At 36.8% G+C, this 25,475-nt stretch overlaps 1 protein-coding gene across 3 annotated transcripts in view; it reads left to right on the top strand.

Moving 5' to 3' along the window:
* ITCH (itchy E3 ubiquitin protein ligase) overlaps positions 1-25,475 on the top strand; it is a 144,712-nt gene that overhangs the window by 97,358 nt on the left and 21,879 nt on the right. For all 3 annotated transcript variants that reach the window (XM_030309756.2, XM_030309757.1, XM_030309758.1), the window contains 6 exons: positions 863-1,037; positions 5,594-5,663; positions 11,132-11,216; positions 15,489-15,617; positions 22,164-22,236; positions 23,125-23,196. In XM_030309756.2, coding sequence (XP_030165616.1) covers positions 863-1,037; positions 5,594-5,663; positions 11,132-11,216; positions 15,489-15,617; positions 22,164-22,236; positions 23,125-23,196 — 604 coding nt within the window. The remainder of the gene's footprint in view (positions 1-862; positions 1,038-5,593; positions 5,664-11,131; positions 11,217-15,488; positions 15,618-22,163; positions 22,237-23,124; positions 23,197-25,475) is intronic.

Raw genomic sequence — 25,475 nt, 5'->3', positions numbered from 1 at the left:
TTGTAGAATAGTTGGGGCAATAAAAGGATACATTAATACATGATGTTAAGCATTTATCATTTACATTCTAGAAAATGGAAGAAAATACTTGTGTTCAAGGGAAGTCAGTAGCAAACTTGGGGACATGTTTAATCTTGCTAGTAATCTCAAGTACACACATGAAAGGTATTGTTTCACTTGTTAAATTAGCAGATAATATCCAGTATTGATGAGATTGTAGAGAAACTTTACCACATAACATTGCAAGTGGTAGTATAAATTAGTTACAACTCTTGCAGGAAGTATCTATAACTATAGTAATGCACTATAGTAATCCTCTCCAGGAAATTTATCCTAAGAAGTAAATGCAAGGAAGAAAAAAAATTGGTGTATTAAACGTATTTATTATTTTACTTTTTGTAATATGAGAATATTAGAAACAACCATAAATAACAAAGTAGAAATCACCAAGTTATTGTATTAATGTTTACTTAATATTATGCACCCATTTGAAATGATCAGTAGTTGTAATCTTATAGAAAAAGTTGTGTCCCTATTAGAATTGCAACAGTCAGAAGAACATTGGAAAGAAAATGAGAACTTGTTTCTTAATTACTGTTTGAGACTTACTCACTGAATATACATTGTTGTTTTTAAAACCTGGTGCATATTAAGAACTTTTAAGAGAAATTTTTAGAAACTTCCTTTTATATTCACTTAAAGACCATTAAAAATATATATAAAATAAAAGAGTTCAGGTAAATGAAAAGTAGTTTAAGGTAAAATCTTACCAATCCTGCACCAGGGCCAAGATGAAGTCCTGTTCAGTTCATATCTGTATCACAAATAATTGTTGAATTAGGTTGTTTTTGTCCTGATTTAGCTGGGAACGGCGGGTTGACAACATGGGACGTATTTATTATGTTGACCATTTCACAAGAACAACAACGTGGCAGAGGCCAACATTGGAATCTGTCCGGAACTATGAACAGTGGCAACTCCAACGTAGTCAGCTTCAAGGAGCAATGCAGCAATTTAACCAGAGATTCATTTATGGGGTAAGCAGCCTGCTACACTATAAATTTAAGAGTACTAGACTTTATTTTATTTATTTATTTTTTCAACGTTTATTTATTTTTGAGACAGAGAAAGACAGAGCATGAACGGGGGAGGGGCAGAGAGAGAGGGAGACACAGAATCGGAAACAGGCTCCAGGCTCTGAGCCATCAGCCCAGAGCCTGACGCGGGGTTCGAACTCACGGACCGCGAGATCGTGACCTGGCTGAAGTTGGACGCTTAACCGACTGCGCCACCCAGGCGCCCCAAGAGTACTAGACTTTAACCTTTCTTTTTTTCTTCATATGAAATGTTAAGTACTAAAAAGACAAGTAAGATGGCACCCAGTTGTTGCTGTTGATAAATATATATTTAGACCTCGTCTCGAGTATTCTGTGCCTGTGATCTATTCTTACCTCTTTGAAACTTCTGACATTCAACGTCCTTTGCTTTGTTAATATCAAAACTAAAAAGTAATTAGGAAAACTTAAAATTCATGGATAAAAGAATAGTAAAAATAAACCCAAGCAGCGTGAAGAGAATTAAAACAGTTTTAAATTTCATATTGCCTTGCTTATCAGAATATTTGAAGGTTTGGCTCTAAGAGCACTTGACTGTTAAGAGGCTATATAGAACTGATGACAGAATTGAATCATTTTGTAACATATGAAAATAAAGTTAACCTAATACATTGGTGCTCTAGGAGACTAAAGAAATTGGATTCCTTGTATGATTATTCTAAATATATTTTTCTGGTTTCAAAATTGTATTAACTTTGGTATGCAAACATCTCCTTTCTGGAAATGGTTTAAGTTTTACATATTTTCCTTTAGAGTAATATTGCAATAATAGCAAAAAGTTCACCAAAATGTATTAACATTTTATTGTGTAGTCTTTGATGCTAGGAATTTTATAGTCTCTCAAATCATAAAGTATTACAGATCTTTTCTCTGAAGAAAGGAAAATGGTTCTTGGAGAAATTTGATTCTGTGTGCCAAACAAGAAGGATTTATTTGAGTAATACATAGAACTTAAACAGGAGAAAATCTCTCCAAGAGTTCAGGAGAAGCTGACCTGCTTCATTACCATTTCTTCCCTTTCACCAACATTGGTAGCATCCCTGTTAGAATACATCAGAGTAAAAGCCTGTCCTCTGTAGGCATTATTTTTCCCTCTTTTCTCCATATTCCTATCTATTTCTTGGATCTCATCACCATAATAGTTTTCATTCACTGATAGAGACAAATTCGTCTTTTTTTTTTTTTAATGTTTATTTATTTATTTTGAGAGAGAGAGAGAAAGAGACAGCACAAGTGGGGCAGGGGCAGGGGGAGAGGGGGAGAGAGAATCCCAAGCAGGCTCCATGCTGTGAGCGCAGAGCCCGACATGAGTCTTGATCTCACGAACTGTGAGATCATGACCTGAGCTGAAATCAAGAGTCAGATGCTTAACCAACTGACTGAGCAACCCAGGTGCTCAGACAAATTCATCTTTATCAGCAGCCTTCCCTTCGCTACCTGGTTTTGATTAAGATACTTTATTTCATATGACAATTTTTCCTTCCACCTTCTATAGGCAACTGTTACTGTATTTCTCCCCAGTGGTTTTAGATGTGAAATTAATTTGTCTTTTGTCTACCTTACCCTTTTCATTTTTTTTTTTTTCCTGTACTGTTTTACATCTTCCTTTCTTTCTAAATTATAATCACCTTTGGTATGCCTGGCCAAATTTCTAGGTTTGAATGCCTGGCTTGCCTGCCTTCTTTAAAGCTATTTTCCACATGGGTGTCCAGTGGAAAGAGCATGGGCTTCAGAGTCAGACATATGGGTTCGAATCCTGGTTCCACAGTTACTTTCTCTATATGACTTTGAGTCAGTTACTTAATCTCATCAAGACTCATTTACTTTATTAATGTATGAAGATACTTCAGAGGGTTTTTTTGTTTTTTTGAGGTTTCTGTAAACTAAGGTTCCTAATATGGTTAAGACATATTAGATGCATAAAAATGTTAGTTTTCATTTTTTCTTTCCCTCATATCCACATTGTAAATGTGTGCTTTAGCTTACTTTTACAGTACTTCATTTTTTTTTTTTTTAAGTTTATTTATTTCGGGAGAGAGAGAGTATGAGCAGGGGAGGGGCAGATGGGGAGAATTTCAAACAGACTCCAGCCTGTCAGCTCAGAGTCCAATGCAGGTCTTGAACCCACAAAAACTGTGAGATCATGACCTGAGCCAAAATCAAGAGTCAGATGATCAACCAATGAGCCACCCAGGTGCCCCAACAGTACATGATCTTTTAAGACATTCTTTTCAGAGACTGATTTAGCATATTTCCAGAACACCAACAATGTATATTGCTTCATTGTAAACTTCACCAGTTTGATACTTGGAGTCTTTGGAACTTTTCTTGAATTGCATCTTTTACCTCATTGTGCATGTTCTATTTTTTTTTCTTTTCATTTTTCCCCCTCTTATCCAAAAGAATCTGACCATTTTCCTGAAATTTTCCTCTTATTACAGAATACTTTTAAATCCTAACTTAAACAGCCTATTTTAGTTACCCTTAACATAGCTAGCAGTAACTAGCAGTAACTGAATAGCTAGCAGTAACTGAATTGAATGAATTGAACATTCTTAATATCAACTACTTAAAAAGGGGTGGGGTGGTTGGTGACATATTGCTGAGAAAGTCTGTTTTATTAAATGGCCTTTGTTCCAGGTCAATAGACTGTCATACACCTAGCTTCTTTTTTTTTTTTATGAGAGAGAGAGAGAGAATGTATGAGCGGAGGGGTCTCAGGGAGGGGAGAGAATCTTAACTAGGCTTCACACTCACTGGAGAGCCCAACATGGTACTCAATCCCGTGACCCTGGGATCATGACCTGAACTGAAATCAAGAGTCAGAATCTCAACTGACTGAACCACCCAGACACTCTGCATTTTTTTTAAAAGTAGACTGCACACCCACTCATTACCCCAAGATCAAGAGTCACACACTCTACTGACTGAGCCAGCCAGGCATGCCCCTACACCTAGTATTTTTAACCTCAGAATGGAAATGATTGATGATGGAACATTGTATAATGGCTCTTCCTGGCCTGTGGTTTCAACATGTATGTCCCCAACTTATTTAACCAGGGAGAGCCAGTGGAATGGGCTAGGGTCTTAGAAAGTTATCAAAATAGTTTGTCATATGCCAGACTTTTCAGACATGTTCCATAACCAGGGTTCAGACCTTTTATGGTGTTTCTTCCTGGCCTCTCTGCGCTCACCCCTTTTCATAATTGTGTCTGTCTGGAGGAGCAAGGCCAATTCTTGACAGGTCTGTCTTCCAAGAGCTATTAAATCAGAAATAGAGTATCTCATATGCTTTAAAACTTTGACAGTTAACCCAGTTTCTGTAATAAGTCAATGACAAGGAGAAAAAAAAAAAAAACAAACAGACAGTAGGGGGAACTGCTATAGATCAAGACTTAAGAGATTCGGCCAAATGTAATGTGAGGACTTAATTAGTGATTGGGTATTAGAAAATAAAATTAACATAAATTCTTTGTTAGGTGTGATAAAAATATTATGGTATGTAAGATGTCCACAAATTTTAGAAAGACATAGGGGTAAAATGACTCAATGATTCAGCAAAGAAGAGAGGGATAAAAAGAAAATTTGGCAAAGTCTTGATAGTTGTTGAATCTTCATGCTGGACATACGGGGTTCACTTTCCTTATTTTACTTGTATATTTTTTTCTATTAATAATTTTTGTTTGAAAAGCAGTCTTTTATTTGCTTCTATCTTACTAAAGGAGAAAGGTTTTAACCAAATCTTCCTCTGAGAGACCATATATTATCTTCACTTTATTATACATTTAAACCAGAACATACCCATTAACCCTGCATAGAGTCACTATGGCTTTTGCTTCTCTCTTACCAATGGTTGACTCCTTTTTCCAAATGATTTCCTTTTATCTAGCCAAACTTCTCTGTCTCCACCAATGTGGTCATTGGAAATAGAAATTTAAGAAGTCTTCTATACAGATCTAGGCTTGCCGACTTTCAAACTGGAATTCTTTCTTTTTACTCATCTGACAGCTTGTTCTTCCTGCTCCCCAACTCCCATGGTATATACAAATATACCATGTTTTGTATTTAATTCTCTTTGAGTTAGAAATACAAGGTTATTGTCAGCCATCCAGTGATCCTGAGTACTGTTTATAAATGACTCTTTGGGGATTTATATATTTCTCTAATTACTCATTTGTAGCTGAAGAAGAAGAAAATGGTCCTTTGGGGTTGAGGATTATGTATTTGTAATATTTAAATTTCAAGTAATTTCAAGCATTAATGTTTACAAAGATTTTCTTTCTTTACCAGAGTGTTTTGGCATTTATCCACTGACCATGTGACACATCTCTTAAGATGTGAACTCTGTAAGAGTGTGTTATGTTACATATGGCCGGAGAAGGACATACTAGAACTCATAACCTTGCTTTCAGGTTATCTGATTAAGTTGTTCATTATTTCACCTTTTTGTTGTTGTTGTTGTTGTTATTCTTTTTTAGAATCAGGATTTGTTTACTACATCGCAAAATAAAGAATTTGATCCCCTTGGTCCCCTGCCTCCTGGATGGGGTAAGTGACATGATTCTTTTTAATTGCATTTGGTCATTTTAAAAATCAGGTATTTATGGATGATAGCCTGTTCTTGCCTGAGTGAATGTCCGGAGGCTTTTTGGGTGTGTTAGTTTAATTCAGAGTGCCAAGTGGGTATTAAATTGCCCAAAAAGGCATTAAAGTTCAAGTCGACTTTCTTATTATAATTAACTTATATTGGAATTCAGAATTATTTTACTCTTTTAAAGGTTAAAAATATTTTGCTCACTTAGCAATAAAAAGAAATGGATTATTTATACAGCAATCTGAATGGACCTCAAGGGCATTATGCTTAGTGAAAAAAACTCAATCTTAAAAGATTACATACTGTATGATTCATTTTATGTAATATTTTCAAAATGACAAAATTACACAAGTGGAAAGCAGATTAGTAGTTGTCAGGAGCCAGAGCCAGTTGTAGGTGGGTGCAAATACAGGAGTTAAGAATATAAGTAGTTCTTACATGGTGGTGAAATAGTTCTGTATCTTAATCGTGGTAGTAATTACACAAGTCTATATATATGGGTTAAAAGTGCACGGAACTATACATTCGTATTAATGAATTCAACTTAAAAATTGGTGAAAATGGAATAAAGTCTAGAGTTAACAGTAACATACCAGTGTCAGTTTCCTGATTTCGATACCATACTATGGTTATATAAGATCTTACCATGGGGAAAAACTGGTGAAGGATCTGTGAGATTCTTGGAATGATTTATGCAACATCCTGTAATAATTATCTCAAAATAAAAAGCTTAAATATTTTGACCACATTTATGCTTCTAAAACACTGTTCATGGGTGCCTGGGTGGCTCAGTCTGTTGAGCGTCCGACTCTTCATTTCAGCTCAGGTCATGATCTCATGATGGTATCAAGCCCCTGCACTGACAGCAGGGAGTCTGCTTGGGATTCTTTCTCCCCCACCTGTGCGTGCGTGTGTGTGCATGCATGCATGTGCTTTCTCTCTTTCTCAAAATAAATAAACTAAAAAAATAAAAACACTGTTCAGAACGGGTGAGTTGATGTAATCTTGAAAGAAAGTGAAAAAGGGAACATCTTATGCTGGTGACATTGTGCCTTGCACTGGTGGACATGGCATGTTCTATTAATTCAACTTTGTTAATAGATTTTAAGATGGGCCTACTCTACCAATTTTGTTTTATAGTATTATATAAGTCATAGCATAGTAGCAAGGTTCCAGAATAAACATGGCTTCATAGTTTTGCATGGAAGCTGAAGAGAGTTTAGAAAGTAGAAAACAGCAAACCCATTTATGGAACTACTTGAAGTTTTATCTTTAAGAGCCACAGATATTTCATAATTTGGGGGCTAAATTCCAAAATTAATATTTCTAGATAGTCTTGTTGGGAGGCACTGGCCTTTAAAATACATTGCTCTAGCATTACTTTATTGAAGAATGGAGAAAAAAAATGATGTGTCAGCATCACATGAATCTGGACAGTAAATGATACTGAATACTGTGAGAAGCCCCATTGCTCTTAGAGTTATTTATCTTTAGCACTCTTGTGAGACAGATAAAAAATGTAATAGATCATACTTATAACTGTTATTGCTATTATCGTGTAACAAAGGGAGGGCATATGAAAGTGAACTGTGAATTTCTGTTTCACCAAAGCCTGGCAGTATGATAAGGAGTCTTGTGTGTGAGTTTCAGAGTGGAGAATACATGGTTGGTATGAAGTACTTTAGAAAAGGGGATGTTGCCTTTATGAAGCATATTGAACTAGACCTGTCAGATTGCATTCCTACACATGGATGATTTTCCCAGCTTTATTTCTAGAATTGTCATATGTCCATGTTACAGAGGAGAAATTGATGCACTGAAAAGATATATCTGAAGGTCATGTGTTATCCTCTTAATTTTATTGCAAATAAACCATGACCCAATTAGCTTTTGTCAGAAGTACAGACCATTTTACTCCTTCTCCAGAGCAGCTGTAGGAAAAAAATGGCCCCTTGCCCATAGAAGCATGAATTGTTGGCTATGTTGCCTTTATTCAAAAAAGCTTTTCCTGCAGGTTGGTGCCTTTTGTATTTATTATTATCTTCATCACTAGGATCCTTCTCATTTTCACTTTAGCCAACAACACTTCCCTAAAATACTGCCTCTAAAGACCCAATCCCAGGTTACCCAAGTTATCAGAATCTTGGCTTGCTTATTTTACATTCTGCTTATTTTTATGTTTCACACTTCAGAAATTGAGGTATACCCCTCCTCCTAAATGAGTTTATGATCACCCTGTTACTTAGAACACTGCTTCATGACTCTCTGCCTTTGGGGCACATGCCTTATTTGTGGAACCAGTGACAACATTGGTATATTGTAACAGATGAAACTCTACCTGACATATCCTCAGGATTGACCCAGGAAATAAAACCCCAACTTACAGCCTGTGTTTACATTCTGAAATTGACAGCATTATTTTTGTGACACAATATGTATTTTATTTTATTTTACTTTTTTAATTGTTTTATCTTGAGAGAGAGAGCAAGGCACCCCAACATAATATGTATTTGAAATCCAGCCTCCTCACCCTTTCAGACTTTTTTGTGCTTGGACTAGACATTACTGCCTCACAAGCTGACAGTGAAGAATTTTTAATACATGCAAACTAAAGAGGCTGGAGTACAAAGAATGCTTTGGTTCAACAATGTAGTCTAATAGGGCTTTGTATAACTGGTTTTACCCATCAAGTCTAAAGATATTTTCTTATTTTGAGACTTGCTGTGAAAGAATATGTAGAACAGCAATAAGCTTCTGTTTTTTACTGTTTTATTCAAGTCAAGAAGTACTCTGATCTGCATTCAGGTTTGATGTTCAGTAATCTCAGTATTGTTTATCATGTGACTTCTTTCAACAAAGGAAGAAATCAACTCTATAGCCCATCTCATTAAAAGCAGATGAGCCTTCAGTTTGCAAGTGCATCCACCTTTTTGAATTTTGTTTTTCACAGTTTGTTCCAAGAATTGCTGGTATCAGCAGTGTATACTTAGAACATGGATAGAAAATCAGTTTTCTATTAAATTTATCCTGCCTCATGTTAACTTTTGAAGAGAAAATTGCTCATCCTGAAATCTGAACTTATATGGCAGCTATACACTTAGGGTATTACTTTTAGATTCAAAAAAAATTACTTCAAAATTATTTGAATACAAAAAAAGTACAGATTTTGCAAATATATTTAAAATTTTTAAATTTAATATGTCTGCCAAGAATATTAACTAATATTATCGTGTAGCCAGCTATAGCACTGTGGATGCTTCTTTTTGCTTCAGAGACAGACTTAAAGTTGGTTACATTTTACACTGAAAATGCCATGAGCAGCAAGGCCAGTATTAATATTCACAATGTATCACAAGATGCAGAATCCCGTTTGTCTGTATATTATGCACACTTGGGGTTCTATTTCCATTTTAGGCTCAAATGATGTAGAAAGTACCTGAGATGTCAGGATGAGGTTCATGATACTCACCAGCATACCCCTTCTAACCTCACATATCCTTACTCTACTCAAAATCATGAAATTAGTGCTGGAGATATAGTTAAAAGTTACCAAATACTAACTTGACATAGCTATATAATTTGGCCTAAGATTTGTCCTGCAATAACTTGCTTAGAGAATGATTCAAGGGACCTAAATGTTACTTGAAAAATAGATACCAATTTTTCAAACCATATGAAATTAAAAATGGCTTTATCAGCTTGGGATTAACCTTAAAATTTTGTTTGAAATTGTTAACTTTTAGAAACTATGTTTGTTTTTTTCAACGTTTTTTATTTATTTTTGGGACAGAGTGAGACAGAGCATGAACGGGGGAGGGGCAGAGAGAGAGGGAGACACAGAATCGGAAACAGGCTCCAGGCTCTGAGCCATCAGCCCAGAGCCCGACGCGGGGCTCGAACCCACGGACCGTGAGATCGTGACCTGGCTGAAGTCGGACGCTTAACCGACTGCGCCACCCAGGCGCCCCAGAAACTATGTTTTTTTAATGTTGGAATCCATTCTATATTCTTTACTACTTCACTTAATTCATTTTGAGTCATCAAAAAAAATTCAGGTACAGGAATTATCTTTTGATGAAGAATTAATTAGTAATAGAACAGAGAAGTCAATAGTTCAAAACAACAGAGCTTAAAAATTTTTTAACTATTTGGTTATTAAAAGAGAAAATGATATCTGCATGTCTTCTAAGCCCTAATGAGAAAGCTCAGGGATACAGGGAAAATTTTGTAGGATGGGATAAGAAAACAAGAAGAATCCTAAATAAAGCAAGAGGCAGACAGGGAAAGAAGTAGCAGTTTCAAAGCCAATATATTAAAGAACTGAGCACTCTGTCCAGCCTTTGTGTAGAAAGTAGGATTTGGAAACCGAGTGTATTAAAGAACAGAGTATATTTTGGAACACTGTCTTCCCTAGTTGAATAATGCCTAGCAATTAACAAAGAAACAAGTTGTGTCCCCCAACCATTATTATTTTAAGAAATGAGTTGATGGGGTATGCAAAAAAAAATCCCTGAATAGAGACCTGAGTTTCCATTCTCTCACTGCTATTTAGTTCTGAGATTTTGGGCAGATCACTTAACCTATCCAAGTTTCCTTATCTTCCAGATAAACTGAAACCGTCTACTCCTGGGACTGTTAAGGATAAAATGAGGTCATGTATGAAAAGTTAAAACGTTAATTATTCTTGCTGCCTTTGGTTAGATTGAACAGAAAGGTCCTGGGGGCAGGACATTGTGAATTAAATCTATTCAGTTTCTAGGCTGTAATGATATTTTTATGACTCTAGCAAGTATATGAATTTAATACTCAAAGAATAAATCAAATCTTTTAAAGTTGTGATTTAAAAACTACAGGGGCCCCTGGGTGGCTTAGTCAGTTAAGTGTCCATCCAACTTTTGGTTTCAGCTCAGGTCATGATCTCACAGTTTGTGAGTTAGAGCCCTATGTCCAGCTCTGTGCTGAGAGTGTGGAGCCTGCTTGGGATTCTTTCTCTCTGCCCTTTCCCTTCTTTTGTACTTTCTCTCAAAAATAAATAAACATTAAAAATTAAAAAAAAATTTTTTTTAATGCTTATTTATTTTTGAGAGAGAGAGACAGAGCATGAGCCGGGGAGGGGCAGAGAGAGAGACACACACACACACACACACACACACACACAGAATCTGAAGCAGGCTCCAGGCTCTCAGCTGTCATCACAGAATCTGACACAGGGCTTGAACTCACGAGCTGTGAGATCATGACCTGAGCCAGACCTGAGCCTGAAGTCAGACGCTTTACCGACTGAGCCACCCAGGTGCCTCCCCGCCCCCATTTTAACTACAAAATCCATGCAGTGACAAATGGGCAAATTCAGCACATTTTATTTTACTTTGTAGAAGACTATGCCAACTCTAACACTTCACTTTTTTTTTTTTTTTAAAAGAGAAGAGAACAGACAGCAATGGTAGAGTATATTTTGTCAACCACAACACTCGTATTACACAATGGGAGGACCCCAGAAGTCAAGGGTAAGAAACTTTCAGTTACTAGTATATAGATAACCTCTTAAATATTGTACCCTGTTTCTGACTCAGTTATAAGAAAAATCAAGTTATGTGTTCTTTCCCCAAAGTTCTTAAACATTGCTCACCCATATACTTTAGAAAGAGAAAAAATTACATGATTTCATGTAATGAATGTGGCTTTCTTGAGAGTAGGGGAAAGAGCTCTCTGGTATATATAAATATACTGTGTATCCAAAGATTCTTATTTATAATTAGTAAGACTAGATTACTAATTCTAAAGCAGGGTTTTGCAACCTGGGATCACTGGACAGAATTCAGGGAATATGTGACTTAGGAGGGAATAAATACAGATTCAGTTTTACTAACCTTTACCTGAAATCAAGGGTCTCCTTCTGTTGTGATTGTAAACTGTAACCCTAGTAGAATTAGCAATGCCTAGGATTTTGCCATCATAGAAATCCTGGGTTTTTAATACCATATTGCAGTTGTTATAGTTATCTCAGAATACTGTTTACATAGATCATTGCAGGAACTTGCTAGTCAATATAGTAATGAAGAGACACATACTATTATTACAAGTTTGTCTTCTGTTATTGAAGTATGGTTGACATAAAATATTCTCTTAGTTTCAGGTGTAGAACATAGTCATTTGACATTTATATACATTATGAAATTATTACCACAATAAATCTCGTTATCCTCCTGCACCATACAAAGTTATTACGACATTACTGACTATATTCCCTTTGCTGTACTTGACATCCCTGTGACTTACTTATTTTATAACTGGAAATTTGTATCTCAAAGATGAATTTCTTTTTAAAGTTTTGGTAACTGTGTATATACTTGCTTTTTTCTTTGTAGCATTATGTAATAGTATACATATTAGTTTGCTAGAGCTGCCTTAACAAAGTACCACAAATTAAGTGGCTTCAACAATAGAAGTTAGTATCATAGACAGGAAGCAGGGTGTAGGCAGAGCTTTCCTCCCTCCGAAGGTACTAGAGAAGGATTTGTTCCAGACCCTTCTCCTAGTTTCTGATAGTTTGGTTTGTGGCAGCACAGCTGGAGTTTTCACATAGCATTCTTCAGGTCTGCATGTCTCAGTGTCCAAATTTCCCCTTTTTATAAGGATACCAGCCGTATTGGATAATGGCCCACTGTACTCCAGTATGATCTCATCTTAACTAATTATGTCTGCGATGACCCTGTTTCCAAATAAGGTCACATTCTGAGGTACTGAGGGTTAGTACTTCAATGTAGGAATTTGCAGGTGGACACAGTTCAGCTTATAATAAAATCTAATGTGCATTTATCAGACCACCTGAGGGTTCCACTCTGCAAGGAATGGAGGTTCTATAAATGGAACTTCTATAAAGTCAGAGAGCAGTCTCCACGAGATTGTTCTTACTTCACACCAACTGGGTACGAATTCAGGGGTTCCCACAACCACTTTCAGGTTTGATAACTCACTTGAAAGACTAGAACTCACTGAAGCTTGTTATACTCACAGGTGCATTTATTGCAGGCAAAGGGTACAAATTACGGCCAACAGAAGGAAGAGATATAAGGGCAGAATGGGAGAGGATTCCAAACACCCAGAATTGATGTGAAACAGTATGCATGGAGTATTGCCAACCAGGGAATCTCCTTAGTCTCTGATATCCAGAGTTTTTATTGGGACTCCCGTCACATACTGCCTGCTTAGCTAACCTTTAGTCTCCAGCCCTTCCCCAGAGTTTGAGCTAATATAGTATCTTCGGTTTCTAGTTACTCCAGAGGTTGGAACTGATATGGGGTGTCCCAAAGCCTCCATCATAAATCACATTGTTGACAGTCTGGTGTTCACAGTTCCCAAGCAAACAAAGATACTCATGACAGGCAGGACATTCCAGAGGCCTGGAGATCACCAGTAGTGGAGCACAGAGGCCAGATCTCTCTTTTGGTCTAATTTATTCTTCACGCATTCTCTTCCTGAAAGTTTTAAGAAAAACTATTTCTGGATACTAACAAATCAACATTTTTTATATTGTTGTGATATTTAACTTAAATATTTCAATTTCCCAAAAAGGAATAATTAAGAATTTCAAAGGTAACATTTTAAATTGCTCTTTAAAATTCTCTCTTGAAGGACAGAATAGACCATGTAACCTTTCTGTAATTTGTTACCATATTTTGTTCTTCCTTGGACCTTTAAAGTTTTAGAACTAAAGTGAGAATCATATTTTAATAAATAATACAAATGACCCAGTTCTATCCAGCTTTTGTTTTCAAGACAACTTGTTGCTGAGCCTATCTTGCAAATATAATTCTAACAAATAAGTGTTACCTTTAAAAAATTCTTGGTAGTCTATTTTATCTGACATTTCTATTCAGTTCTGTGAATAAAGCGAAATGTTCTTAACCCTTTGACATAGTTTACAAAATACTGTTCTAGAGAGTGGTTCTCGGCCTTTGTTTTTCTGAAGTACACTTGATGAAAATGACAATCCTGCAGTAATAGTGGCTCTCTAAAACCAGTCAGCTTAAATACCTCCAACCCCTCCCTTTCTTCCTTTCTGATGAGAAGTTGAACATTTCTAGTTTTTTCTCTCTCACTAAACCCAACAGATGAGAAAATTGGAGCTATTACATCTAACTAGCAAAAAAGACTGGCTGCCAATAGGACAATACACAACAAAGGAAGTGTTCACTGGTTCCCTACCCACTGTAGTGTAATATTAAAATTTTTTTCAATTTTTTTTTTATTTTAGAGACAGAGCATGAGCAGGAGATGGGCAGAGAGAGAGAGAGAGAGAGAGAGAGACACAGAATCTGAGGCAGGTGCCAGGCTCTCAGCTGTCAGCACAGAGCCCAACGCAGGGCTCAAACCCATGAACCATGAGATCATGACCTGAGCTGAAATTGGATGCTTAACCGACTGAGCCACCCAGGCGCCCCTAGTATAATACTTTAAAATGTAAACATTTCTGGGGTGCCTTGGTGGCTCAATTGGCTGGGTATATGACTCTTGATTTTGGCTTAGGTCATCATCCTAGGGTCATGGGATCAAGCCCCACATTGGGCTTCATGCTGAGGGTAGAGCCTCCTTGGGATCTATCTCCCTCTGCCCCTCTCCCCTACTCACGTGCTTGCTCTCTCTAAAAAATAAGAATGTAAAAATTTCTTAGGTTCACTAGTAAGCAGTTTTGAATAGTTATGCTAATGGTTTGATTATTTTAATGTGTAACAAAAATTCACTGTTGCCTTCTAATCTGGTTTCTGTTTTAAAACATGTGCTATTGCAGGGTGGGAAGTTGTTACCAGACTGAAAAAGTTGATAAATGCTATGCTAGCAGTATGAAGGAAGTACTTTGAGAGACCCAAAGATAATGAGTAGTAAGAGGAATACTCATGAAGGCTTACTATGTGCCAACATTTTTTGCTTGTATTGTCTCATTTATTCCTTTTACAGTCTTATTACACAGAAGTTCTTAACAAACTGAAGTATAGACAGATTAAGCGAAGTCTAATGATAGGTATCAAAGAAGTGGTTAGAAATACTTATAAAGAACAGTTGAGTTGCCTTAACAAAGGGATAATTAAGATATTCTGGGCAAGGGGAAAGGCTTCACTTGGAGGTGTGACTGATCATGTCTTATTTAGGGAAATGGTGCGTAGCACTACACTGAAATCACAGGGTTTGTGAAAGGGAGTTGGAGGTAGAATGCAGGGTTAAACCTGAAAGGGAATGTTGAGGGCAGAGTGAGTGCCAGGTGTTGGAGTTCAGGGCTCCTTGCTAGCGGTGAACAATGGATATAACTTTAAGGAGAGAACTAATTTGATCGGATCTCTGTTTTAGTATTCTGTCAGCAATATGAAGTATGTGTAGGACCAGAGTGAGACTAGAGGCAGGAAAACCAGTTTGATGGCTACTGTGAAAGTTGAGAAGAGAGATGAATAATGCCGAGGTAAAGATGTTCTTGGGGATTGAAAACAGTAATGAATATGAGGCTTCAAAAGCAGAATGGGCAGAACTTGGTAACCAAAAGATGTTTAGGTGGCTTCTTGGAATATAGGCTAATTAGATAGCTGAAAACTGAGTAGTGGTTCCATGAACCCATTAACAGGTTTAACATGCTTGTAGGATATCTAGAGAAGTCTAGTAAACTACGGGGAACACTGGACTAAATGATCTAAATGATGCTCCATTTATGGGTAATTTTTGTTTTGTGTACTTGGGAAACAAACAGCTCTTCAACACTTTTTATTTGTATTTTTTCCTACGTTTTGTAGTCAATTAAATGAAAAGCCCTTACCTGAAGGCTGGGAAATGAGATTCACAGTAGATGGAATTCCATATTTTGTGGACCACAATAGAAGAACAACCACCTATATTGATCCCCGCACTGGAAAATCTGCTCTGTAAGTTTTCTAAACATCGTAGATTAAAAGTAAAACTGATTACTGAGATTTTGTTATAAAGATTTTAATTAGCAAGGAGTGCAAATCTTACTGTTTCGTGAGTTGGCTTGCGCACAGGCCATTGTCCACTAAATATTTTGTATTTTTATTGTCCTCTTGAATAATTTCTCCTAGAGACCTTTCATATTTGTTATCGGTTCACACAGCACTAAAAAGACTATTTAAAAATTATCAGTACAATACTGCTCACCAATTAATCCCTGATATCTGATGCCTGCTTTCTTTCATTTCCATTACCTCTAACTTAAAAGTTCCTGTTACTTTTTTTCTTTTCCTTTTTTGAAAAGTAACTTTGTGTTTAGTTCTGCTTAATGTGTTTTGTTTAAGGTATTTTTGTGTGTGTGGCAAAGTACATTCACTTTGTTGCACAACCATCAATACCATCCATCTCCAGAACATTTTTATTACCCCATACTGGAACTCTGTACCCATTAAACCATAACTTTCCCGTCTTCTTCGTCCCTCAGCCCCTGATAACTACTGTTATACTTTCTGCCTCTATGAATTTGACTACTCATATAAGTGGAATCATATGGTATACGCGCTTTGTGACTGACTTATTTCACTTAGTATTGTCTCCAGGGTTCATCTGCGTTACAGTTTGTATCAGAATTTCACTACTTTTTAATGCAGAATAATATTTTATTATGTGTGTATACCACATTTTATTTATCCATCTGTTCATGGATTTTTGGGTTGTTTCCATCTTTTGACTAATGTGAGTAATGCAGCAATGAATGTGAGTGTACAAATAATCTGTTCAGACTATTGCTTTCACTTCTTTTGTGTATGTATTCAGAAGTGGAATTACTGGGTCAATGGTAATTCTGGGTTTTTGTTTGTTTGTTTGTTTTTGATTTTGGGTTTTTTTTTCTTTTGAGGCACTTCCAGACTGTTTTCCAAAGTGGGTACACCATTTTGCATTGCCACCAAAAGTGCACACAGGTTCCAGTTTTTCCACATCCACACCAACGGTTGTTACTTTCTGTTTGCTTGATTTTTAAAAATGTCAATTTCAGGGAATGAAGTAGCTCATGTGCTGATTGACCAAATATTTGTGTATCTTCTTTGAAGAAATGTCTATTCAACTTCTTTGCCCATTTTTTGAATCCGGTTGTTTGGTTTTTTTATTGTTGAATTTCAGAAGTTCTTTATATTCTGGCTATTAATCCCTTGTCAGATATATCATTTGCAAATATTTTCCCTATTCTGTGCATTCACTAAAGTGTTAGCTCTTAGATGTAGGTTTTGGGTCCATTTTTAGTTAATTTTTATTCATGGTATTAGCAAAGGGTCTGACTTCTTTTTTTTAGCAAGTAGATATCCAATTTTCCCAACACCATTTGTTGAAAAGACCATCTTTTTCCCCATTGAATGGTCTTGGCACCCTTGTCAAGAATCTTTTGACCATGTATACGCAAAAGTTTATTTCTGGACTTTCTATTCCATTGGTCAGTATGTCTGTCTTTATCCTAGTACCATATTGTTTTGATTACTATAGGTTTTACTAAATTTTGAACTCATCCAAGTTCTTTTTTGATATTGCTTTGGCTTTTCAGGATCCCTTTAGATTTCATATGATTTTAGGATAGGTTTTTCTATTGTTGCAAAAAAATGTCACTGTGATTTTGATAGAGATTGCATTGAATTTGTAGTTCTCTTGGGTTTGTTTTGACATCTTAACAGTAGTACCTCTTCTAAGCCATGAACATAGGGTGTCTTTACATTTATTTGTTTTCTTTAATTTCTTTCACCAATGTTTTTGTAGTTTTCCAGTGTCCAAGTCTTTTACCTCCTAGGTTTAGTTTATTCATGAGTGGGTTTGTTTTTTTTTTTATGCTATTTGTAAATGGAATGGTTTTCTTAACTTTCTTTTCAGATTATTGATAGTGTATAGAAATGCAACTGATTTTTGTGTTGTTTTGTATTCTACTTTGCTCAGTGTACCTACTCCAGTAGGTTTTTTTTGGTCTGGAATCTTTAGATTTTCTTAATATAAGATTATACAATCTTCAAACAAAGATAAATTTTACTTCTTCCTTTACAATTTGGATGTCTTTTGTTTCTTTTCCTTGCCTTTCTTCAGGGCAAGAAACTCTGGCTAGAACTTCTAATATTATGTTGAATGGAAGGGAAAGCAGGCATCCTTGCCTTGTTCCTGACCTTTGAGGGAAAGCTTTCATTTGATGTCAGCTGTGGAATTTTCATATATGGCCCTTATATTGAGGTAGTTTCCTTCTAGTTCTAGTTTGTTGAGTATTTTTTTTACCATAAAAGGATGTTAAATTTTGTCAAATGATTTTTGGAGTTTTTTTGCCTCGAGATGATCATGTGGGGTTTTTTTTTTTTGGTGTTTGTTACTAATGTATGCTGTATAGGATTGATTTTTCACATGTTGAACCATCCTTGCATCCCAAGAGCAAATCCCACTTGGTCAAAGAGATTAAAATATTAATCCTTTTAATATACTAGTGAATTCAGTTTGGTAATATTTTGTTGAGGACTCTTACATCAGTGTTTGTAAGAAGTACTGGTCAGTAATTTTCTTGTAGTGTCTCTGGGCACAGTTAGTCTCTCATTACTTCTTAATTTTATCATTTCTGCTTATTAAAAACCTTCATGTTTAAAGCAAAAACCAGAAATTCAGGTCAATTGGGTATTAACAAAATTGAAATTTATTTAGATATGTTAAGTAAATAATAGATACTTTTGTATCATTCATTTTTTGTTTCAGTTAAGTTTGGGTACATATAACAGAAAACCATAAAACCATAGTGTTTTATTTAGGATAGAAATATATTTCTTTCCATCATTAAGCACACTGTTAATAATCCATGGCTCAATGAAGTCATGAGAAATTAGAAAACATATTGTACTTAAGAATAATAAAAACACAACATATCACAATTTATGGGGTTTAAAAAAAATCATCCTCAGGGTGCCTGGGTGGTTTAGTCGGTTAAGCGTCCGACTTCAGCTCAGGTCATGATCTCACACTCCGTGAGTTCGAGCCGTGCGTCAGGCTCCGTGCTGACAGCTCAGAGCCTGGAGCCTGCTTCGGATTCTGTGTCTCCCTCTCTCTCTGCCCCTCCGCTGCTCATGCTCTGTCTCTCTCTGTCTCAAAAATAAAAACATTTTAAAAAAAAATCATCCTCAGAGGAAAATATATTGCTTTATATAGGATTAGATTATAAATAAGAAAGGTATAAAATCAGTGATCACTGCTTTCACCTTAAGAATCTAGAAAAAAAAATTAAGCCCCAAATAAGCACAAGAAAGGAAATAAGCATAAAAGCAGATATTAATGAAATGAAAACGAAACAGTAGAGAAGTCAGAGCTACAAGATGGATCTTGGAGAAGATTAATAATAATCCCAGGATGCCTGCGTGGCTCAGTTGGTTGGGTGTCCAACTCTTGGTTTCTGCTCAGGTCATAATCTCATGGTTCATGAATGTGAGCCACGTGTTCAGGCTCTGTACTGACAGCAGAGAGCCTGCTTGGGATTCTCTCTCCCTCTCTCTCTGCTCCTCCCCTACTTTCTCAAATAAATATATAAACATTAAAAAATAATATCAGTAACCCCTAGTACACCTGAGGATGAAAAAAAAAACACAAATTACTAATATGAAAGTGAAAGAAGGACATCACTACCTATCCTACACACATTGAAAGATAACAAAGTGTGTACTTCAACAACTTTATGCCAAGAAATTAGATATTTTAGGTCAAATGGGCAAATTCCTGGAAAGATACAAGTTACCAAAATGAACACAAGAAGAAATAGTAAATCTAAATAACCCTATATCTAGTAAAGAAATTGAATTCATAATTAAACAGTTTCCCACAAAGAAAGGTCTGAGCTAGATGGCTTCCACTGGTAAATTTTATGAAAACTATGAGTAATAAATAATATCAATCCTATTCAAATTTTTTTCATAAAATATAAGCGATTGGAACACTTCCCAACTCATTTTATGAGGCTCCTATAAGTCCTGATGGCAAAATCAAACAAGAATAGTATAAAAAAATTACTGGCTAATATTTCTATGAACATAGGTATAAAAATCTTTAACAAAATAACGGCAAATTAAATCCAGCAAACTATAAAAAGGATATTACATTATCATCATATCAAATTTATTCCAGGATAGCAAGATTGATTTAATATACAAAAACCAATTGATATAATTCACTACATAAACATATTAAAGGAGAGGGGCGCCTGGGTGGCGCAGTCGGTTAAGCGTCCGACTTCAGCCAGGTCACGATCTCGCGGTCCGGGAGTTCGAGCCCCGCGTCAGGTTCTGGGCTGATGGCTCAGAGCCTGAAGCCTGTTTCCGATTCTGTGTCTCCCTCTCTCTCTGACCCTCCCCCGTTCATGCTCTGTCTCTCTCTGTCCCAAAAATAAATAAACGTTGAAAAAAAAAAATTTAAAAAAAAACAAACATATTAAAGGAGAAAAGTCATCATTTCAAGAAAGCACTTGAGAAAATAAAATGCCAGTTTATGATAAACTCTCAGCTGCCTTGGAAACTTTGATACAGCATCTCAATGATAAAATACCTCTTAAGAGCAAGAATAAGACAATAGCTACTGTCATTACTTCTTTCACCATTGAATTGGTAGTTCTATGAATTAAGAGAAAGAAATACAAGATAGATTGGGGGCACCTGGATGGCTTAGTCAGTTAAGCATCCGACTTGATTTTGGCTCATTGAGCCTGGTGTTGTGCTCTGCACTGAGCGGGGAGCCTGCTTGGGATTCTCTCCCTCTCTCTCTCTTCCCACCACCCCCGAAAATACATAAGTAAACATTTTTTTTAATAATTATTTTTTAAAGTTTATTTATTTATTTTGAGAGAGTGCACACGTGAGCAGGGTTGGGGCAGAGAGAGAGAATCCCAAGCAGGCTCCATACTGTCAGCGCAGAGCCCAGTTGGGGCTCGAACTCATGAACCCTGAGATCATGACATGAGGTGAAATCAAGAATCGGATGCTTTACCAACTGAGCCACCCAGACGCCCCATATAAGTAAAATTTGGGGGGGGGTGCGGCTGGGTGGCTCAGTCAGTTGGGTGTCCGACTTTGGCTTAGGTCATGATCTCGCAGCTGGTGAGTTCCAGCCCCATGTTGGGCTCTGTGCTGACAGCTCAGAGCCTGGAGCCTGCTTTGGATTCTGTGTCTCCCTCTCTCTCTGCTCCTCCCCCACTCATGCTCTGTCTCTCTGTCTCTCAAAAATAAGTAAACATTTAAAAAAATTTTTTTAAATAAGTAAATACATATTTTTTAAAGATAGATAGGGGGCACCTAGGTGGCTCACTCGGTTGAGTGTCCAACTTCAGCTAAGGTCATGATCTCACAGTTCATGAGTTTGAGCCCACGTCAGGCTCTGTGCTGACAGCTCAGAGCCTGGGGCCTGCTTTGGATTCTATGTCTGCCCCTCCCCCATTCATGCTCTGCCCCTATGTCTCTCAAAAATAAACATTAAAAAACAATTTTTTTGAAGATATATAGATTAGAAAGGAAGAAGTAAAGCTATTTTTTTTCATAGAGATAGCATAACTGTGTACCTAGAAAATCATAAGGAATCTAGAAAAAACTAGAACTAGTAAGTGAATTTAATAGTGTTACTGGATACAAAGTCAATAGACAAAATCAGTTGTATTTTTTTTTAAGATTTTATTTTTAGGTAATGTTACACCTAGTGTGGGGATCAAACTCACAACCCCAAGATCAAAAGTCACATGCTCTACCAACTGAGCCATCAGGTGCCCCTAGAATCAAGTATTTCTACATTGAACATTTAGAAAATGAAATTAAAAGAATTCTAGGGCTTGCTTGGAAGCTCCATGGTGTCATTAGTGATCTAGGCTTCTTTCTTTGTGTTCTACCATTCCACACCGTGGGCTCTTTTCTCAAGGTTACCTCATAGTGTGTGATAGCTGCTAAAAGTTCAGCTATCATAGTCGCACTGCAGGCTAGAATATGGAGGAAGAACAAACTGGAGCGAGAAAAAAATCCCTTTCCAGCTTTCTTTGCTCTCTGTAAAAGAGCCTTCCTAGAAGTCCTATATAACATTTACAGTTCTTTAGCCATGGTTAAGTCACACAACCATTCTGGGAAATGTGTCTTTATTCTAGGTAGCAGTCTGCCCAGGTAGATACCAGGAGTCTGATTTAAGGACAAAGGAAAGAAGGGATTTGGGGATAGGCGACTTTCCCAGATACAGCCTCCTTTACTTAGTCCTGTTGGATTTTTCCCTATATAAAAGAAAATCCCACAATGTCTTTAAAAAGATCTGAATTTCTGTCTCTTTCTTAAAACTAGTCCTGGGCATTTTTTTTTTTAAGGTGGTGTTTAGAGTATGCTGTGCTACGTTATTTTTATATTTGACTCAGTACTGAAGGGGTGTGGTATTTTGCTTTCCTTCAATATATCATCTTACAAGCTGCTATATATGTATGTCATATTAACATTCCTCCTCAGAGACAATGGACCACAGATAGCCTACGTACGGGACTTCAAGGCAAAGGTTCAGTATTTCCGGTTCTGGTGTCAGGTTAGTTTCAGAACTTTTCTATACCCCCTTTTCTTTGTTATGTTGCTTACATTACACAGTGATTGTGAAAATAATTAACTCCTAGAAGAACTGGGAAAATAGGAAGCATTGGAATCTCTCTTCTCTATTTTTAGGGCAAAGAAATAGATTTATCAGATTATTTGTGGCTTCTGTTGTCCAGAAGAATAAATTTGAAACAGTTTGAGTAAAAAAACTGTTCTCCTTTCAGTATCCATAATTTTCAGATGGCAGCAATCTTCAAACAAATGAGTTAAAACATTTTTTGATTTATAGATTGTAACCATCCCCTTTCATATTTAACATTTGATATAAATGATTTTGATATATATAAGAGGGGAGAAGACTTTGTTTTTTTGTTTTTTTAATTTTAATTTTTTTAATTTATATCCAAATTAGCATATAGTGCAACAATGATTTCATTACATTCTATTTCGTTACATTCTATTTTTCCTGGGTATGGTCAATTATTTCTGATATATAAATAAATACTTGCTGAATTAATGATTTCTTTATGGGATCTTAAAATGTACTAGTCAAAGTGTTACTATAATGAATATTTATAAACTTCAAACTTGTAATTAACAGGGCCATACAAGCAAGAATAATCTAAATTAGCTTTTTGAAAATATTTATTTGACCCATTAAGCACTGCATCTGAGATCTTTTCTTTTATTTCTTATTTATTAAATGATCTTAATTAGCATGAATGCTCACAAATGCATGGTTAAACATTATTGAAATAAATTCATATTCATAGTCTACTTTTTTCTGTAAACAAAGATAAAAAGTAAATAAAACTTTACCCTTTTAGTTTTTCGATAGGCCATTTTAAGGTGAGAGTTGACTTAAGTCATTCTTATGTTTCAGCAACTGGCAATGCCACAGCACATAAAGATTACAGTGACAAGAAAAACATTGTTTGAAGATTCCTTTCAGCAGGTACTGTTTTTTTGTTTGTTCATTTTTAAATTGTTTAATGTTTATTTTTGAGAGAGACAGAGAGAAAGTGCAATCAGGGGAGGGACAGAGAGAGGGGGAGACACAGAATCCGAAGCAGGCTCCAGGCTCTGAGCTGTCAGCACAGAGCCCGATGTCGGGCTTGAATTCATAACCCATGAGATCATGACCTGAGTCAAAGTCGGTCGCTTAACCAACTGAGCCACCCAGGTGCCCCTAGCAGGTACTGGTTTTTATCCACTCGAGGGTTTGCCCCATGGCTGCCAGCCCAGAGCCACTTTTGGTTCCAAATCTAAATAGTTTGAACTTTTTGAATTGGAGTCCTTAAATTAAGTATTGCCAGCTGCATTAGTACTTAAGATTTAGGAACATGTAGATAGATCTGTATGTGTATATGTCCTGTACTTTTGAAATGTCAGAGTAATTTTTTTTTTTAACATTTATTTATTTTTGAGACAGAGAGAGACAGAGCATGAACGGGGGAGGGGCAGAGAGAGAGGGAGACACAGAATCGGAAGCAGGCTCCAGGCTCTGAGCCATCAGCCCAGAGCCTGACGCGGGGCTCGAACTCACGGACCGCGAGATCGTGACCTGAGCTGAAGTCAGACGCTCAACCGACTGAGCCACCCAGGCGTCCCATAACATTTATTTATTTTTGAGAGACAGAGTGAGACAAAGCATGAGCAGGGGAGGGGCAGAGAGAGAAGGAGACACAGAATCCAAAGCAGGCTCCAGGCTCTGAGCAAGCAGTCAGCACAGAGCCTGACACGGGGCTCGAACCCACAAACTGTGAGATCATGACCTGAGATGAAGTCGGACGCTCAACCGACTGAGCCACCCAGGCACCCCAAAATTTAATGTTTATTTATTTTTGAGAGAGAGAGCAGGGGAGGGGCAGAGAGAGAAGGAGACATAGAATCCGAAGCAGGCTCCAGGCTCTGAGCTGTCAGCACAGAGCCCAGGTGGGGTTTGAACTCATGAACCATGAGATCATGACCTGAGTCAAAGTTCAATGCTTAACCACTGAGCCACCCAGGCGCCCCCGAAATGTCAGAGTAATTTCAAGCGATGAGTTTCAGGTCTTTAAGCTATGTGTTTGGTTTGAAATAGATATTTGAGTAAGAAAATAGGCTTTTGAGGGGCGCCTGGGTGGCGCAGTCGGTTAAGCGTCCGACTTCAGCCAGGTCACGATCTCGCGGTCCGTGAGTTCGAGCCCCGCGTCGGGCTCTGGGCTGATGGCTCGGAGCCTGGAGCCTGTTTCCGATTCTGTGTCTCCCTCTCTCTCTGCCCCTCCCCCGTTCATGCTCTGTCTCTCTCTGTCCCAAAAATAAACAAATGTTGAAAAAAAAAAAAAATTTAGAAAATAGGCTTTTGGTAGACAAAAAGTCTGGAAATATCCATATGAACATTATTGGATGGGTAGAAAGGAAGAGGGGAGAAGACTTTGTTTTTTTGTTTTTTTAATTTTAATTTTTTTAATTTATATCCAAATTAGTTAGCATATAGTGCAACAATGATTTCAGGAGTAGATTCCTTAATTCCCCTTACCCATTTAGCCCCTCCTCCCTCCTACAACCCCTTCAGTAACCCTCTGTTTGTTCTCCATATTTAAGAGTTTCTTATGTTTTTGTCCCCTTCCCCGTTTTTATATTATTTTTGCTTCCCTTCCCTTATGTTCATCTGTTTTGTATATTTTTACAATACGCATTTGTTATTCATAATTAAAAATCATTTTTTATGTAGGAAAGAAATTGGTCTTTGGTTACAATACCAAAATAAAAAGTATTTTTTCAGAAGTAGTCAACAAATTTTTTTATTGCCCTCAGAACCCAAGTTAATTTACTCTTACCTTTATTTTGCAACTTAACACCAACTGCAAATAAATGTTAAGTGATTTGGTTGTAAGGAAGATTAAAATGACCAATGAAAAACTATCTTAAAACACAAACATCTACTTAGTCCTAATTTTATAGCCAGATATGGATGTGATTTTTTTAATGTTTATTTATTTATTTTGAGAGGAGAGAGAGCAAGCTAGTGAGCACAAGTTGGGGAGGGGCAGAGAGAAAGGGAGAGAGAGATTTCCAAGCAGGCTCCATGCTGTCAGTACAGAACACAACACAGGGCTCAAACTCACAGACCACGAGTTCATGACCTGAGCCGAAATCCAGAGTCAAGTGCTTAACTGACTGAGCCACCCAGGCACTCCTGGACATAATTTTTTATTATCAAGCCCATGTGATAATTGTGGCAGTTACAGC

The sequence above is a fragment of the Lynx canadensis genome, chromosome A3, assembly GCF_007474595.2.
Source record: "Lynx canadensis isolate LIC74 chromosome A3, mLynCan4.pri.v2, whole genome shotgun sequence".
Lineage (NCBI taxonomy): Eukaryota > Metazoa > Chordata > Mammalia > Carnivora > Felidae > Lynx > Lynx canadensis.
This window is presented reverse-complemented; position numbering and strand designations above follow the sequence as displayed.